General features: G+C 44.8%; 4 protein-coding genes across 5 annotated transcripts; 1 reads left to right on the forward strand and 3 right to left on the reverse strand.

The window, feature by feature from the left end:
- Window positions 1–845: 845 nt before the first annotated feature.
- On the forward strand, window positions 846–3,530 carry LOC118506300 (2-hydroxyacyl-CoA lyase 1). Of its 2 annotated transcripts, XM_036043247.1 has the most exons (5): window positions 847–947; window positions 1,029–1,326; window positions 1,566–1,688; window positions 1,756–3,068; window positions 3,143–3,530. In XM_036043247.1, the coding sequence occupies exons 2-5, from the start codon at window positions 1,279–1,281 to the stop codon at window positions 3,360–3,362; spliced, it is 1,704 nt and encodes a 567-aa protein (XP_035899140.1). In that variant the 5' UTR covers window positions 847–947; window positions 1,029–1,278; the 3' UTR covers window positions 3,363–3,530. The 2 variants fall into 2 exon arrangements, with proteins under 2 accessions (XP_035899139.1, XP_035899140.1); XM_036043246.1 differs by having other exon boundaries at window positions 846–1,326.
- LOC118506301 (N-acetylgalactosaminyltransferase 4-like) lies at window positions 3,373–8,259 on the reverse strand. Its single transcript, XM_036043249.1, has 4 exons — window positions 7,425–8,259; window positions 5,582–6,796; window positions 3,890–5,141; window positions 3,373–3,689 (listed from the first exon to the last, which is right to left on the reverse strand). Exons 1-4 carry the CDS (start codon window positions 7,847–7,849, stop codon window positions 3,507–3,509), a joined length of 3,075 nt encoding a protein of 1,024 aa, XP_035899142.1. The 5' UTR covers window positions 7,850–8,259; the 3' UTR covers window positions 3,373–3,506.
- A 2,527-nt stretch (window positions 8,260–10,786) lies between these two features.
- On the reverse strand, window positions 10,787–11,606 carry LOC118504254. Its single transcript, XM_036038481.1, has 3 exons — window positions 11,510–11,606; window positions 11,236–11,371; window positions 10,787–11,168 (listed from the first exon to the last, which is right to left on the reverse strand). The coding sequence occupies exons 1-3, from the start codon at window positions 11,555–11,557 to the stop codon at window positions 10,858–10,860; spliced, it is 495 nt and encodes a 164-aa protein (XP_035894374.1). The 5' UTR covers window positions 11,558–11,606; the 3' UTR covers window positions 10,787–10,857.
- A 4,282-nt stretch (window positions 11,607–15,888) lies between these two features.
- LOC118507930 lies at window positions 15,889–16,527 on the reverse strand. The gene has a single exon (XM_036047233.1). It carries the CDS (start codon window positions 16,525–16,527, stop codon window positions 15,889–15,891), a length of 639 nt encoding a protein of 212 aa, XP_035903126.1.
- Between the last annotated feature and the right edge of the window lie 265 nt (window positions 16,528–16,792).

Below are 16,792 nucleotides of genomic sequence, written 5' to 3' on the forward strand. Positions count from 1 at the left end.
GCTAGCTCTTCACACTCTTTGAACTCTTTGCCCTCAGTGATCGCGGAGCTACAGGAGGGCCTTACTACTCACATGCTAGCGAACAGCTGCTAGAAGCAACACTGCTTCCAAGAATTAATGTTACGAAAATTCTCGTTAATGCATCAAATAGATTGTTGATCTGAAAATAATATAGACGACTTGATTCGGTGATACTGGCTGATAAAGCTAATGGGGAGAGACGATTCGAAACCCGGTCTTGCCTTGTGAAGGACAGTTCTGCAACCGCTTCGATCGTCGCATTGCTTCAGCAGACGGCTTGAGTCCATTATAAAATATTTCATTATTGAATGTGATGATGTCCCTCCTCATACCCTATATAGGAAGCTATCAAAATGATAATATGATTGTTATACTTATTCGCGAACCTAGACTAAACGAGTAGATGATTGCTTCTATTCCCATTCAAATTGATCTGCCAGGTCACCACAGTCACAGACACAGGCATAAATAAATAAATATGCCAAAGCGGTCAAAGCGAACCAAAAACTACGGGGCAGGTAATCTGTTATAAAACAGTAAAATTATTGTGAATCTTTTGTGTGTGGATCATTCGCTTGATCAACTAAAGCTGCTAATTGGCACTGCGAAGCAATCGAGTTTGACAACCCTGCTTATTGAAAAAATTGTGTTAACTGAAACAAGGTTCAATAAATTTAGTGGGTTGTAAAAGTAAAGGTGATAAGACTGCCTAGAGCTTATTCCATTAAAATCTTCCAAATTCCTATTTTGCAATGTGAAATAAATCTTACAGTTATGAACTTACGTTCAGCAGTGTACCGCATCTTTGTTGACATGTTGTTTTCTCATTCTGGCACTCCTGTTGAAGGGAGGGCCGATTTGACAGCTGGCTGCAGATTCACAACAAACATATTTCACCTTTCGTTATTGTTGCTGGAAATAAAAAGGTTTTGTTATTTTAAAACTTTAAGTGTAATTCCACAAGTTGCTTCTCTTGAATAATCAAGTTTCTTGTACAAAAACATCAGATTTAGTGAAGTTTTCGTGCAAGTTCTTTGGCAGGCCAAAACCCACATCACGCACACCACCGGCTTGTGCCAAATGATAACAAACACATGAGCATTGATAACCAGCTGCAACTGAGCATCGTCTTCGCAAGGTTTAATCGCAGAACAAACCAAAAGTGTGCCTGAGGAGGACGGTTTAAGGGCGGTCTGCTTCAACGGATTGTTACCTCCTATTTGGTGTAGTTATTTCTGTTAAAATCTTGCTGACGAAATGGAAGTAGACGGTAACGCAGTTTTGGCGAAGGCACTGCGAGAGCAGGTACGTAGCTCGATCAGTGTGATCGTACACTTAGTCGTAGCTGAAGATTTCGGTTCAAAGTTTAAATTATTCCACGATGTCATTCTTCTGATCATAAATGCGCTCTTATCACGGTTATGCCGGGGTGAGCTGCAGATAAAAAAGTTGCTGCGTGATTGTCATTATCGAGATTAGAACAGTTTGCATGGTTGTTGAGAGTTGATTGTTGACCTTTTGCTGCTTGTATCTGCATATTTCAGGGAGTTGAATATGTGTTCGGTATCGTTGGAATACCGGTGGTTGAGCTGTCGATGGCCATGCAGGCCGAAGGGTTGAAATATGTCGGCATGCGCAACGAACAGGCGGCCTGTTACGCCGCGCAGGTAAGTGTTTTCAGGCTGAAATGATTCCTCCACCAAGTGCTACAGTTTCAATTTGAAACCATTTCAGGCCATCGGTTATTTGACCGGCAAACCGGGCGTGTGTCTAGTGGTGTCGGGACCGGGCCTGCTGCATGTGACGGGCGGAATGGCGAACGCGCAAGTCAATTGCTGGCCACTGCTAGTTATCGGTGGTGCTACCTCGCAGGACCACGAAGGTATCGGAGGCTTTCAAGAGTGTCCTCAAGTGGAGCTGAGTCGTCCGTACTGTAAATATGCGGCAAGACCACCGAGTGTGGCCTTAATACCGATGCATGTTGAAAAGGCGGTGCGCTTAGCGTGCTACGGCAGGCCCGGTGCATCGTATCTTGACTTTCCCGGCAATCTGCTGACGGCAAAGATAGCGGAAGATGCAATACCGGTGCAGTATGCCCATCCACCTCCACCGGTACCATTCCCCGAGCCGAAGCTCGTTGAAGAGGTGGCACAGTTACTGTGTGCCGCCAAGCGTCCGCTGGTGATCGTAGGAAAGGGGGCAGCCTACGCTCGCTCGGAGCTTCAAGTTCGTCAGTTGATTCACCAGACCAATTTGCCTTTTCTTCCTACACCGATGGGAAAAGGTGTCGTACCGGACCAGGACCCGCAGTGCATAGCTCCGGCTCGTACGCTGGCACTGCAAAAAGCGGACGTCGTACTGCTGCTTGGTGCTCGCTTAAACTGGATACTGCATTTTGGCCGTCCACCGCGCTACAGTGAAGATGTAAAAGTTGTACAGGTGGACGTCAATGCGGAAGAGATGCACAATAGCGTACTGAGCCGGGTGGCTGTACAGTCGCACATTACACCCTTCACCGAGCAGCTGATAGAGGTGCTAGCGAAGAAAAAGTTCCGTTTCGGGAACGAAAACGAATGGTGGAAGGATCTGAAGGCAAAGAGCGAGAAAAATCGTGCAACCGTCGAGCAGATGGCGCTAAATGTGGAGGTTCCGCTGAATTACTATGCAGTTTTCCACCATCTGCAGCAGTACATTCCCAAAGATGCCATCATTGTCAGCGAGGGTGCCAACACGATGGACATTGGACGTACGCTGCTCCATAACAAGCTTTCGCGCCATCGTTTGGACGCTGGCACGTTTGGAACGATGGGAGTGGGGCCTGGATTCGCCATTGCGGCGGCCCTATACTGCAGAGATCGTCATCCAGGCAAGAAGGTGATCTGCGTCGAAGGCGATTCTGCGTTCGGATTTTCTGGAATGGAGTTGGAAACGATGGTACGGTACCAGCTGCCGATAGTGGTAGTCATTGTGAACAACGGTGGAATATATGCTGGATTTGATAAAACAACTTACGACGATATGCGCACCGGGGGAGATCTGACGCAGGTGTAAGTAGTATGCACGAAACATTGGTACCAGGAAGCGCTAGATTAACTGTCCTCTCATTGTGTTCTCCATTTAGCACTCCGGCTTCAGCATTGACACATGAAACGCGTTACGAAAACATGATGAGCATGTTTGGTATGAAGGGACACTTCGTGCGTACCATTTCGGAGCTACAGGAAGCGGTTAAGGAGTCGCTGAAAGCGACGGATCGGCCAAACATTATCAACATCGCTATCAGTCCGCAGGCGGATCGCAAACCACAAGACTTTAAGTGGCTGACCGAATCGAAACTTTAATCTGTTGGGATACGTTTGGGATTCTGATGCATTTTATTCGCTATTACTGTTAAGCGGTGTTTGGTAAATTGCTATCGCAAAGGTGCAATAATAAGGTAGGTCGTACAGTGTGGGCTATACCGGGATCGGTTGGGAAAATAAAGGTTAGCTGTGAAATTTGGCTCCGTACTTCGTCCAGTTTTTGAGCCGTTCCACGTTCATTTGACCCATGCGCCAACGTTGAGATTCTGCGTTGCTATTACAGTGGTTAAGTATAAGCTTACGATTCTTCCCGTCGGCTTCGAAACAAAACGTCTTGCTTTTCCCAACAATGATTTGTTTGGTGTCCTGTGTTGTGGTGCGGGAAATTTAAAACATTAACACAGACTATCGTAGACTATCGAAAGGAATGATGGGAGCCAGTTGTTAGGATGGAATGACCTCTTCAATGATTAATATTCGCTAAATGTATGATCTTCGCACTGGTACCCCTTTTTACCGATAAATGAGCGAATCAGTGCTTAAAGTAACCAGTGCTGTTTGCTTACCACGTCATACCGGAACATCTGATTGCCCTGCTGGTTGTGGCATGGGAAAAGCTGCAATCCAGCACCAACCGAATGATGGAACACATCGGCACACTGAGAGGATCGCACCGCTTTAATATCGCGACGCCAGGTCATCCGAAAGTGCTGCTCAGTACGTTCCGGGAAGGATTTATTATTGACACACAACGCTAGGATGATCCGTTTTTCACCGGTGGAACCATCATACTCCTCCAGGCAGAGATTCTCGTAAGCTACATTTTGTATAGCGCCGGAGGCAAAATCTTCCGGCTCGACCGTAGGGTAATGGTCGACCAAATCTGGCGCTACTTCCGTCATAAACCACCGGAATGGTTTACAGTTGAGCTTTCGGCGCAGCTGCTTCATCTTGGACAGATCTCCCGCATCGATCTCGTACTTGGTGGGATCCCTCGCGTAAACGAACTTTTTATACTCATCCATCCACACTTCCGCAACGCGTTTGTGATTTTTCGCTACAAAATCATAAGGTTTAGCATTCGGGAACGGCGAGTAGCTGCGGTAGATGTGGCCAACTCTGGAACAGGGAGCATCGAACATGCGACCGCCGCACATCCATATTTTGAAGCTTAGCTCATACTGTTCGGCACCCCATATTTCGAGCTGTTCGTCGTATCCTCCAAGCTCCCAGAAAAATCGTGCACTTATCGCAAACAGTCCACCGGCCATCACCGGGCTGGGGAAAGGTTTGGTTGGGTCAGCCTGATCCTCCGGCCGCAGTGGCAACCGTTTGTACAGCATGTTCCAATCGAAGGCGCCGCGAGCTCCTTCATCTTGGGCCACAAACGCGAACGTATCGTCTTTAATTACATCTATGAAGGGACACACGCAGGTGCGATAGTCTTGAGCGATAGGTTCCAGCAAAGGCGGAAGCCAGTTGATACCGGCTTCGACGTGAGAATCGAGGAACAACAAAACCTCTCCGGTGGCAATCTTCGCTCCCGTTAGTCGAGCCGTGATGAGACCGCTTCGTTCGCGGTGATGAATGACACGCACCAGGTGCTTCAGATGCTTCGCTACGTAATCATCCAGACGCTGCTTGAGGAATTGCTTCACGCTGCCGTCGTCGACGAGGATGATCTCTTTGAGCAGGGCTGGCGGTGTCCGGTGTATGATGCTGTACACGGTGCGCAGTAGCGTGGTCCAGTGTTCGTCGTAAAATGGCACGATAATGCTTGTCTTCGGTAAATTCTGAGAGTAGTTGATGCGATGACATCTGAAACACGAAAAAAAAACGATATGGGCAGGAGTCAACGGGTTGATGCGCTTTTGACGAACGATAAATCCGTATGTACCAATAATTCAATGTTTAATAATCGTAAATAATGAATGATTTTTTGTTTTTATATTGATAAATTGGATTTTTTATTTACAGCTATCACATAAACTTAGCACCATAGGTCTGCCACTGTTTCAGCAGCTTCAAATTCACACTACCAAACTTCCACCGCTGTGTAACACTGTTAGTATCGCACGGGTTCACAAACACCTCTTTGGCCTGAGGATCGCTATCGATGCACACTCCGTTTCGCTTTATTTGCTGTGTTTTCTGAAACGAAAAAATCCATTCGACTAGCTCAGTACCTCAGTGGTGCGATCGTAGCTTTCCAGTTTGAACTTACATGATCGTAGCGGAAAAATTGATTTCCCTGGTGCATATGGCAGGTGAACACCGTAACCATTGAGCGAGCCTTATTATCCGGCACATCAAAACACTCCTCACCGTGCTTGAGCTGTATGTCCCGGTGCCAGCTGTGCACAAAGTACTGATTCCGATTCGTTGGTGTCGCAAGATTGTCAGTGCAAGGATACAATCCAATGGGCTTTCCAAGGCCTCGTTGCATAGTGTCGATGCACAGGCTGGGATCGGCCATGTTCTGAATCGCACCAGACGCGAACGGTTCCGGCTCGACCGGAGGGTACAGCTCAATGATCTCCGGTGCAACCTCCTCCAGGAACCATTTGAATGGTTTGCAGTTAAGCCTCTCCCGTATCGCTTTCATCTTACTCATATCGCCAGCGTCTGCTTTGGCGTAACGCTCCGGGTCACGATCGTAAATGTACTGTTTGTACTCGTCCATCCAAATTTCCGCCACACGTTTGTGGTTTCTCGTGATGAAATCATACTTTCTCGAGTTGGGAAAGGGGCTGTAGGAGCGATATATGTGGCCAAACCGCGAACAAGGTGCATCCAGCATACGTCCACCACATTGCCAAATTTTGAAGCTTATCTCGTACTGTTCCGCACCCCATATGTCAAGCTCCTCGTCGTAACCACCGAGCTCCCAGAAGAAATCGGCCCCTATCGCAAACAGTCCTCCGGCCATAACGGGGCTCGGGAACGGTTCCGTGGGCGAGATTCTGTGTTCATTCTTGAGCAGTATGCGCTTGTAGTGGAATGTCCAGTCAAACAGTCCCCGGCCACCCTCGTCCTGCGGATGCACGTCAAACGTCTGATCGTTGATGACATCGATCAGCGGGCAGACACATGTTTTGGGGTTTTCGGCTATCGGCTCGAGCAGCGGAGGTAACCAATTGTAACCGGCCTCGGTGTGCGAGTCTAGAAACACGATTACCTCCCCGGTGGCCACCCGAGCACCGGCCAGCCGTGCCTTGATCAGTCCGGTACGTTCCGGTTGGCGTATAAGTTTAACCTTTGGAAGGTGCCGTTTCACGTAGTCTTCGAGCTTTTCGTGCAGAAAATCCTTTGTGCTTCCGTCGTCCACGATGATGACTTCTTTCAGCAGATGGGGCGGTGATCGGTTAAGCACACTGTACACCGTTCTGAGCAGGGTACTCCAGTGTTCTTCATAGAACGGCACCACAACACTTGCCACTGGTAGGTGGCTCAGGTAGGACTTTAGTTTGCAGCTAAAATGGAACCATTGAAGATGTGCTTCGTTATTAATCGTGCGAGTAGTTGGTTTTGTCACTTACACGGATCACTTTTGCGTGATCATGTGGTCATCGCAATATGCGGAAAGTGATGCCCATTAATTCGGGGGGCGAATAGGGTTGAAAAGCTCAATTCCATTCGTCGATAATGGCATGATTTTCATATTGTCGTACTACAGTCAATACCTTATTGATGTATGTAAAACAGTTCAGGCTTTGTAAACTACAGGAAAAACAAGAACTGAATCTGATGTGTGAGACATCCAGTTGAACAAACAATATCACAAACGGTAGTAGTTCTTTTTGGAAATGAGCCATTTTCAAGGGAATTCATTGTGCACATGAGTTTGATAAAGCAATCGATGAAAGATTTTTTAACTTTTCCAAAGAGCGCCCACCCGTCGGATGATAGACGAAGCGAGTCACTCGTTAGAGTGTCGGATGATAGGGCTGTGCGAGGCACCAAATTGACACGTGTATAGAACGTTGGGTGCGCACACCTTGTACACGTAAACAGTTTGCTTCGGAAAAGCTTTTGGTGGGGTTTTGAAGTACTCGCTGTTACACACCAGCCACAACCGTTCTGTTAATGATGGCTACCTACCTGGGGTGCCTCAAATCGGCTATCGATCGATTAATGCTGATCTTATCACTGAGCAGCGCGTTAAATCCGTTCTGATAGTACAGCTCTTTCCGCCGTTCGCTGTCACTTTCTTCCGGGCTGAGTGTGGCCGGCTTGCCCTGTTCCCCGGGACCGACACGATTCAAATCATTCTGGATCTGCTCGTAGTTGTGATAGTCAATTTTCTCCGTTACACGATTCCTGTACGGAACATCTTTAAAGTGTTCGCCGAAATGTCCGAGGCCACTCTCAAATACTTGTTGCCGCTGTTGCTGACGAAACAGCAGCACCAAGATCACTGTAGTGATGATCAGCAGCAGGTATCGGAGCGGATACAGAATTTTAACCGTGGTACGAATGATCGTTCGAAGGCGCGCTTTGCGAGCTTTGTGGAGTTTGTCGTCCATCACGGTGCTGGCTCGGAGGAAGTGCTACGGAGGCTTCCCACCGTGAGCGGGCTGTGAGTTGCACTGAAACGCGATTGGTTCGATAAGTGTGCAGCTCGCGGCGACAAATGCGACACAGTGCGATAAATGCGTGGAACAGTAATGCCGCATTGTTGTCACGCCGACGAAAGCAACTCTGATAATGTTTTCGTGCGATCGCTACGCACCCTGCAGATATTCGGACAGCTGTTTTGTTGAAGCGCTATTACCACACACATCGCCCCTGAAACGTACTTGTTGATGTAGACGGCTGTTGGGCACGACGTTGGTGATAGTGTTGACGCAGCGCGTGCCTACTTGCGTTATGCATTCAGAACCAACCGACACTCACCCGGTATCGGTATCAATTTTTTGATGCCCAGCCCCGGCGTAAAGAACACGTTCGCTATTTTTTGTTGTTGTTGCTCCAGCTTTAAGACACAATGTTTAAACAAAAAACCTTAAATTTTCGGCAACTTCCATAGCTGTAATTTACTTTGGCCCATTACGACGGAATGAAACGAACTTACTTTGGCTCGACGTGATAGATTTTTGAAAAGTTTGGCACATTTCCAGTTTTTGATCCATTTTCTCCTAGGGTCCGGGAGCTGTTGGCTCACCATTCTGGGCTGTGTTATAATGACCAACCACTACGTTGTGTGACCAAATTTCAACTCTTTTCGGGTCTAGATTTCGTAATTTTGGTTGACCAAGTATTATTATAGGATTATCGGAAAATCAATCGGAAACTTCCATGATGTAGAGCCGTGACTAGCAATAATGTTAGTGATAATAATGATAGTTGAAATTTAATAGAAATCATACAAAATGTATGATATCTTAAGTTCATCCCCTAAAACTTGAAACGTTTAACGATCAAATAATGATCAGTCAACATTTGATTTGAACATTTGATGATATATTATCGGTGAGCAAAAGTTTCTTTGCTATTGTTATTTTTTTTATCAAAAGACTGAATATATTTCTCGGTAGTGTGAATCGCTTTTTTACATTTTATGAATAATGATTAGTTTTGCCTCAATGTAAGCAAATGCACTGCATAAAAAAGTCGACTCAAGTAGATCGGTGGGCCACGAGATCCAAAAGTGGTTCGGTGATAGATGATAGTAAGTATTGCCTGAGATTGGAGCGTCGGAGTGCAAGGCAATCAATAGTAACATTTAGGAGACATGCAACCCGTAACCTCATACTGCATTCAAGAGTACGATCGCAAGCATGGAGAGCGAAGCGCCCATTGCCTGACACGCACTTACTTTAGTGGCCATTTTCTAAAGCCGCACTTATCGAATCACTTTCTGCAAGCAATTAACGTTGAAATAGGGAACTATAACTGTCTTACAATATAATTAGAAACAGTTGAAAGTTGAACATAATAGTTATGACCGATTGAAAAGTTTATAAGACAAAACATCGTTTTTTTATTCATATTGCTAAGAAAAAATATTTTAAATCGGACGCAAACTCAATAAATCGTTTTATTTATTCTAAATTAATTGGAAAAAACTGGAGGAGAGGCTAATCGGTTAGGAATTAGCAAGCAATGCATAAAATTTCATAGTTTTGTTTAAATTGCATTATAAAGTTATTAAAAATCCTAAATACATATAACTTTAGATAACCAAAATAATCGTAGCTTATCGCTCAGTTTTGTTTTACTATTTGTATAATTAAAAAGAATTTTAGCAATACGGCCAGGCCGTTCTTTATGAATAAAAAAAAAATTAAAAAGAATTTTTATTTGTATATTTTAGACAGATGTATATTTATGTACATTTGGTACATAAATGATGCGTAACATTGACTGGCAACAATGGCCAAGTTGAGGCCCTTCTTTTCAGGTCAAAGTGAGGCCAAATTCCTATATGATAATTTCAGTTCATCCAACTGTTTTGATTAAAGGTTTATGAGTATTCTGATGAGAGCAATATTTCATTGTTAGCAATATGGCCACGCCGCTCCTGATTCCTGACTATTTTGGCCAGTGTTTCGATTGAAACTAAGTGGAAAACATCCAAAATTTGATAAAGACGAAAAAATGCGTCACTAAACCCTTAATAAGACTTCTAATGAACTAGGAAGTGTATTTTCAACCATTTGGGGTAGAATTTAATGGTCCATACGTTAATAATGATTTTTTTATTAGTAACTGTCCGTATGGTAACATTAAAAGCCTGAAAAAAGATAGTCGAAAAAAAAAACCAAATTTCCAGCTGAATATTCCTTACGTTTCAGCTCAATATTTTTAACATATCCTATGTTTCAAAACGTTGGTTGAGGAACAACCGTGCACAACCATGTGACGTAAACTGCACACGTCATAACTAATGATTGTGCCAAGAGTAGGTTAAATTCTGGAGCACAGTCCACCAGTCGGTGCTTCTCGTGACGCTTTTCTGCAAATGTTTTGTGCGCGAGCACTATTTCCTGTCCCGTATCATTACAATTCCCAGTGTGCATAATTAGCGTTTCGTCGCTATGCGTACAAATTCCTTGGAGCCGAATGAATCATGGCTGTGCTAACGAAACTTTAAATCGGTTTCGATTACACACACCTACAAGGCTGAGATTTCTCTTTTTATGTGTCACATAAAGGATCCAATGACAGGAAGGGAAATTGACTCTGTAAATTATCTGTAAAGGAAAATAGAATCTGACTGTTCGACTGCTGGGACTGGGGGAAAACATGGCCCCGATGGAGTTAAAATAATGAGTATCCCTCGGGAAAACGTTTGATCTTTTTGTGATCGATTAGCCTATGTGCATTTGAAGGCGGTGGAAATGTACTTTACTTCACTGTTACGCTGCTTTTTAAAAATAAGTTTTTCTGTATTTTGTTTCTAAATGTTGTAAAACTAAGGCCTATAAGAGCTAGAAGACGTAAATAAAGGAAGACACGCATATGGCTGCTTACAACGTGTTTTATTGATTCAGTAACAATTTGCTTGTTTGGAATTGGAGTAATATTTCTTTTACGCCGCAACAGTCGCCACTGGCTTCGGTACTGGGAATGCTACCTTTTGCCCATTTATGACCTTGTTGACCGCTCCGAGCGCATGCTGCACAGCAATCGAAACGGTTTCAATCAAGTTCAGCTCGTTCTGACCGATCGGACAGGCTGGGATTTTATTTCCCCCTGCATCATTAGTAAGGCTTTTATGTACCTCCAGCTTTTGGTAGTGGGCCGTATTGTAGTTTGTGAGCGCAGCATCGATTTGTATCGAACGCTTGCCGCGTTGCTCACCCACCGCTCCCAACACTTTGCCAAGCAGCTGGCGGGCCACTGCACAGATAAGGAGTGTAGTGTAGAATGTGAGAAACGGGCAATCGCAAACAAATACTTCACTTACCTTCACTGTTTTTCAACTTTTCAATAACGTTACCAGCAAACACCATGCCTTTCTCCATGACTTTCTCCACGACTGCACTGGCCTGTTCGCTAGCTGCTCGTTTTTCCCTCGGATGGGCAGCATTTTCCGCCATCGACTGGGTGGTAAAGAATAAGCGAAGCGAACAAGGCACGAATGGGAGAGAGAGAATTTATAGCCACGCCAGAAGGTAAAGGCCGTGCAAAATCATTAATCAATCGGCGCTGGAAACAAGATTGGAAAGACCGCCACTTACCGCAAGGATCAACGCGCCAAGGATTAATAGTGCAATTGAGGTCCTCATAGTGGCGAAGGTTATTTCGGAAGGTTGGCTGTATCTGTTCTGTTCTGAAAAGGTTCACCGTAGCCGTGTTTATATATATATGGATGGGCAATAATCGGACAGGTAGGTGGGCGGACAGGTTCGATCATGATACTGACACCGAAAGTAATTGGAAAATGTTCCGTTCGACATGGTCCGTTTTAAAATTATTCAAGCACGAAAGTAGCAATTAAAACTTACATGGTTTGCGTACGGGTGTTCCATGATCGATGTGCGATAGGTGAGAGCGTTGAGCGATTGGTGGAGCACAAAATAGAAGCTTAATGTTAGGTGAAAGATGAGCTAAAAATGTTATTAGATGGTATAAATGCGATTTGTATTTCTTAAAAATATATATTCCTTTGCTCCTGAGCGGTACAAGGCACAAATGGCCGCTCTAGATAATGGCGAAAGGGCCCATAATAGATTTATAATTTACCAGCTAATTGGGAGCGAGATAAAGTTTTAAAGCGGACGGCGTCACAGCGTCTCGTGGCACAGCGGCGGCCGTAATGTCCGAAAAAGTAAGACATTTGGTCGATTTAGTTCTCGGGCACGCTGAAGCTTGCTGTGCCTCGCAGTCCACTTGTCCACTGCGAACGCCGGTATCGTTTTTAAAACAGTGTTTTACGACCGGTGCCAGTGAAACAAGCGCCTGCAGGGACAATGCACTGCACACACATATAAATGTTCGCACTGGAGTGACCGGAAGCGCTCGGGAGACTGAGAGCCTTTTTTATGTTGGGTTGTATTATAGTTTTATCGTACCCCAAGTTCAACGACCCTTCTGTCTAGGGGACTAAAGTGTCGTTCGTTGTGTGTCATCGTACACATCGCTTGAATGGTTTGTTTTAGTAATTTTTTTTTAGTTTTGGGGAAAATGAGTGTCAATGAATTTTGCTGGTAGTGAGTGTTGCTCATTAAACATTCAGAATGAAGGGTCAATCAATTGAGTCAAGATCTTTCTGTTATTGCGGTTTTAAAAAGAAATTAGTTGTTTGAGCATAACCGTGTATTTTTTAATAAACGAGGCTCCAAATCGAAGAGGACTGGTAAACTTTTATGTACGTTTTACGATCAACAAGTAACTATGAAGGACAGCATTAAAGATGCATGAATCATTTGAATTCATGTCGTTGTAAGCAGTATTTCCATGCTTCAGAAATATGTATCCAGATAAAAAAAATTTTTTAGTCTTCTTTTTGCAGTTATCGGGACCTTTCTATGCCTGCCTTTTCTGGCTAACTAGACTTATGGATACCGTATAGATGGATAGTCAGTCCTCATCAGATCAAGATGGAAACGATCCAGATGAGATTTGAACCCAGGTCCTGCCGTGTGAAGACTGGCATCGCTGTCTCAACTACCACCGAGCCGCCCCGATTCATATAATGCAACATTTGAATTAATGAGAGGAATGTTTCAAATTGATAGGGAAATAGTGCAAGCCCGATGAGGAATCCGGCATAAAGTAAGGAGGATGATAAAAGGAATAGGCAGCTTTTTCTTACAGGCTCATGATGATCTATATAATAAAGCTGTTGAATCACTTAGGAGAATGTTTAAAACCAATAGTACAAAATGAGGCTAACCTAGCAGAAGAAAATAATAAAGATAATAGTAGAAAATGGCAATAATTAAATAGCCCCACTTCCTACTATTCGTTTGAAACATACCCTTGAGTGATTCATCATATGAAATTAGGTCACCCTGGCTCCAAAAACTGTGTTTTTTCTGCCATCTGTAGCACGAATCTAGAGATCACAAGAATGTCTGGATTTAAACCTAGTTTGGTAATGTTGGCCGAGCGCTGCTGGCGTGGTTTGTTGGAGATCGATGAATCGATCGGGTTTCGATCTGTTTGATTGGATCTCGATCCATATAGCCAGGGAAATGTTTTTAATAGACAGCAGAATATTGCAAATCGTTCGTGAAACTTAGCAAAATATGTAACGTCATCTTGCATACTGTTTGGAGAAATTGTCATTATGACCATGCAATCAGCTACGTTTTGTTTAAATAACATTTCCAATAAATTTGTTCGTTAAACTTAAGGCGATGTAAGTTCATAGCTGACAACTAAGTTGTAAATCTCCTCTAACTGTTAGCAAGAGTCCATTGTATAATTAGAAAGTTTGGAATCGGATTTGCAATATTTCCCTCTTTATTTGAAAAGCAGCTGAATGCAACATTCCAAAGCCAAATGGCAAATTTACACAAACTGTGAGCAATATTCAATTGTATGATTGCAACTTTTCATAACAAGATTATTAAAAAAAAAGTAAATAAATAATAAGACAAAAATAGATCATTCGAATAGATCAAATAGATCCTCATGAGGCCATGCGGTACTGCCGTCATTGGTTGGAGATCATTTGATCGAACAAACCGGTTACAATGTTTAGATCTATTTAATAGACCATTTTGATCAGACAGGGAAATGTTTCCAATAAATAATGGAATATTGCAAGTCTGTTGTGGAACATTGTAATCACATTGGGGAAACCTGTAAACATTAAGAAGAAATGTAAATTGCAACTGCAGAACTTTTCAATTAGCTTTGTTTTAAGGAACCGATAATTAAAACAATGTTTTCAACTAATTTGTGAGTTAAACTAATTGAAATGTCAATTATATGCAGTGGTGATGTAAAAAATAAAACGATTCAATGACTTATTGTAATTTCATACTTTAACACGATGGGACCAATCTTACTTAATCACTTATCGAGGCCTTGGCCTGCTGCAACAATCCTCGATACCGCTCACGGTGTAGCACCATCGTTTGTCAATCCCGGCAGTCCTGGAGGACGCTTCATCGTCCTCACTCCATCTCAGTCCTACCACGCTTCTTGTGGACGGCCTAAAAGGACTTTGCGGACTCGTTTGTCCGGTTCCATTCTCATGACGTGGTCATCATTTCACTATCTTCACGATGATATCTGATCTCATCATCTACACGATGGTGAGATAAACGTCCAGCGCATAAGGCTCAACACTGTAGCGGCTACCAATGTACCACTGAGCATCTATTGACCAGAGATTCTTCAGAAAATCCACAACTGATTGCAAAGTTCCATAGTCGCGGTACAAAAATCCCCTCGCTGTATACATGATTCTATTATATGACTATATGTATAATATAATTTACTATATTATGATATTATATGAGTTGCACAATTAGTTTGGAATTTTTCACTATCCAATTGAAATGTTCCTCTAAGTGGTTCAACAATTCTATTTTATGCATTGTATCTAATTCATCATCATCATCAAGTTGGCCTACTCTTTTAAAGAGCACGACGTCGTGACATGGCCCGGTCAACAATAGATTTCCAGGAAACTCGATCCCTGGCTGCAGCTTCCCATCCGTGTAGGCTCCCGATCTCTGACAGGTCTCCCTTCACCTGATCCAGCCAACGAACTCGCTGTGCTCCCCAACGCCTCGTGCCGAACTGAGGGTCGCTGACGAATACCTTCTTGGCGGGGAAGGAGTCCGGCATCCTCATAACATGCCCCAGCCATCATATCCTGCCGGTCTTCGCCACCGTCAGGATGTCCTGTTCGCCGTATAGCTCAGCAAGCTCGTGGTTCATCCTTCTCCTCCACACTCCATGCTCGAATACACCACCAAAGATGGTCCGGAGGATGCGTCGCTCGAACACGCCCAGAGCGTTTGCATCGTCCGCTCGGATGGTCCAAGACTCGTGGCCATATAGGACCACCGGGCGAATCAGTGTGCGATAGATCTCACATTTCGTGCGGTCTCGAAGTCTTCTGGATCTCAGCAGACGGTGAAGCCCGTAGTAGGCACGATTCCCCAGCACAATGCGTATCCGGATCATCGTTAGCCGAAGTAACGACAGTCCCAAGATAGCAGAACTCCTCTATCACCTCGAGGTTGTCGCCGTCGACTAACACGCTGCTTCCCACTCTGTGCTCTATCACGATCGGAGCCTCTGGCAAGCAGATATTTCGTCTTCGTCGCATTAATCATCAGTCCAATTCTTGCTGCTTCACGTTTCAGTCGGGTGTACACCTCACACACCTTCGCTGTCGTCTAGTCAACGATATCCGTTCAGGTGCCCTTCGAAGTAGCACTTCCACCTTTCGATCACCTTTCGCTCGTCTGTCAGGAGATTTCCGTCTGCGTCCCGACACATCGCGGTTTTAGGAGCAAATCCACTCCGTGCCTCCTTCAACCTCCTATAAAACGAGCGGATGTCCCCCGACTGAGAGAGCTGCTCCAGCAGCTGTTCATCTTACTCTTCGAAGTGGCGCTTCTTTTCCTGCAAGTCATTTCTGTCTCCTCAGTCATTCGTAGTTTTCCACGTTCTGACGGGTTTCGTTCTGTAGCATGAGGTCGCGTGCTGCATTCTTCTCGGATAATGCACGAGTGCATTCTTCGTCGAACCAATCCTTCCGTTGTCTGCGTGGTAAGTGGCCAATTTTCAGTACGGCTGCGGTGCTGATGGCGCCCACCTTACGCCAGTGGTCTTTGAAAGGTGCGTTCTGGAAAAAGGTGCTGCGAATGCTCATGTGCTTGGAGGAGGCAGAATTGATAAGCCTGAGGCCGTTGTCGTTTGTCAGCTGGTGGACGCTGAACCTTCCTATCGTCGGTTTGAATGCCTCCTCCCTTCCGACCTGAGCATTTAAGTCCCCGATGACAATTTTGATGTCGTTTTGTGGGCAGCGGTCGTACTCCCTCTCCAGCTGCGTAAAGAATAGCTCCTTCTCGTCATCGGTGCTCCCAAGGTGCGGACTGTGCACATTTATGATGCTCAGGTTGAAGAACCTGCCACGAATTCTCAACCTGCATATTCGTTCGTTGACTGGCCACCATCCAATCACTCGTTGTTGCATAGCACCTAGCACCATGAACACGGTACCGAGCTCACGGGTTTCTCCACCACTTTGGTAGATTGTGCAGTTGCTACGGTACTGGCGCACCATTGTACCCTTCCAGTGCACCTCCTGAAGTGCTACTATCTCGAAGCCGCGGGCCTGGACCTCATCTAACAGGATTCGGGTGCTTCCGTCAGATGTAAGGAATCAGCAATTCCAGGTTCCGAGACTCCAATCGTAAGTCCTTTTTCCATGCGGGGGTCTGTATCGATTGGTCCGGTGCGGTATTATCTGTTGTTGGCTGTTCGTTGCTTTTTTTGTTTTTCCAGGGGTGGCTTGCAAGGCCTCTCCCCTAACCTCCTGTGTCGTCGGA

The sequence above is a fragment of the Anopheles stephensi genome, chromosome 2, assembly GCF_013141755.1.
Source record: "Anopheles stephensi strain Indian chromosome 2, UCI_ANSTEP_V1.0, whole genome shotgun sequence".
In the NCBI taxonomy this organism is placed as follows: domain Eukaryota; kingdom Metazoa; phylum Arthropoda; class Insecta; order Diptera; family Culicidae; genus Anopheles; species Anopheles stephensi.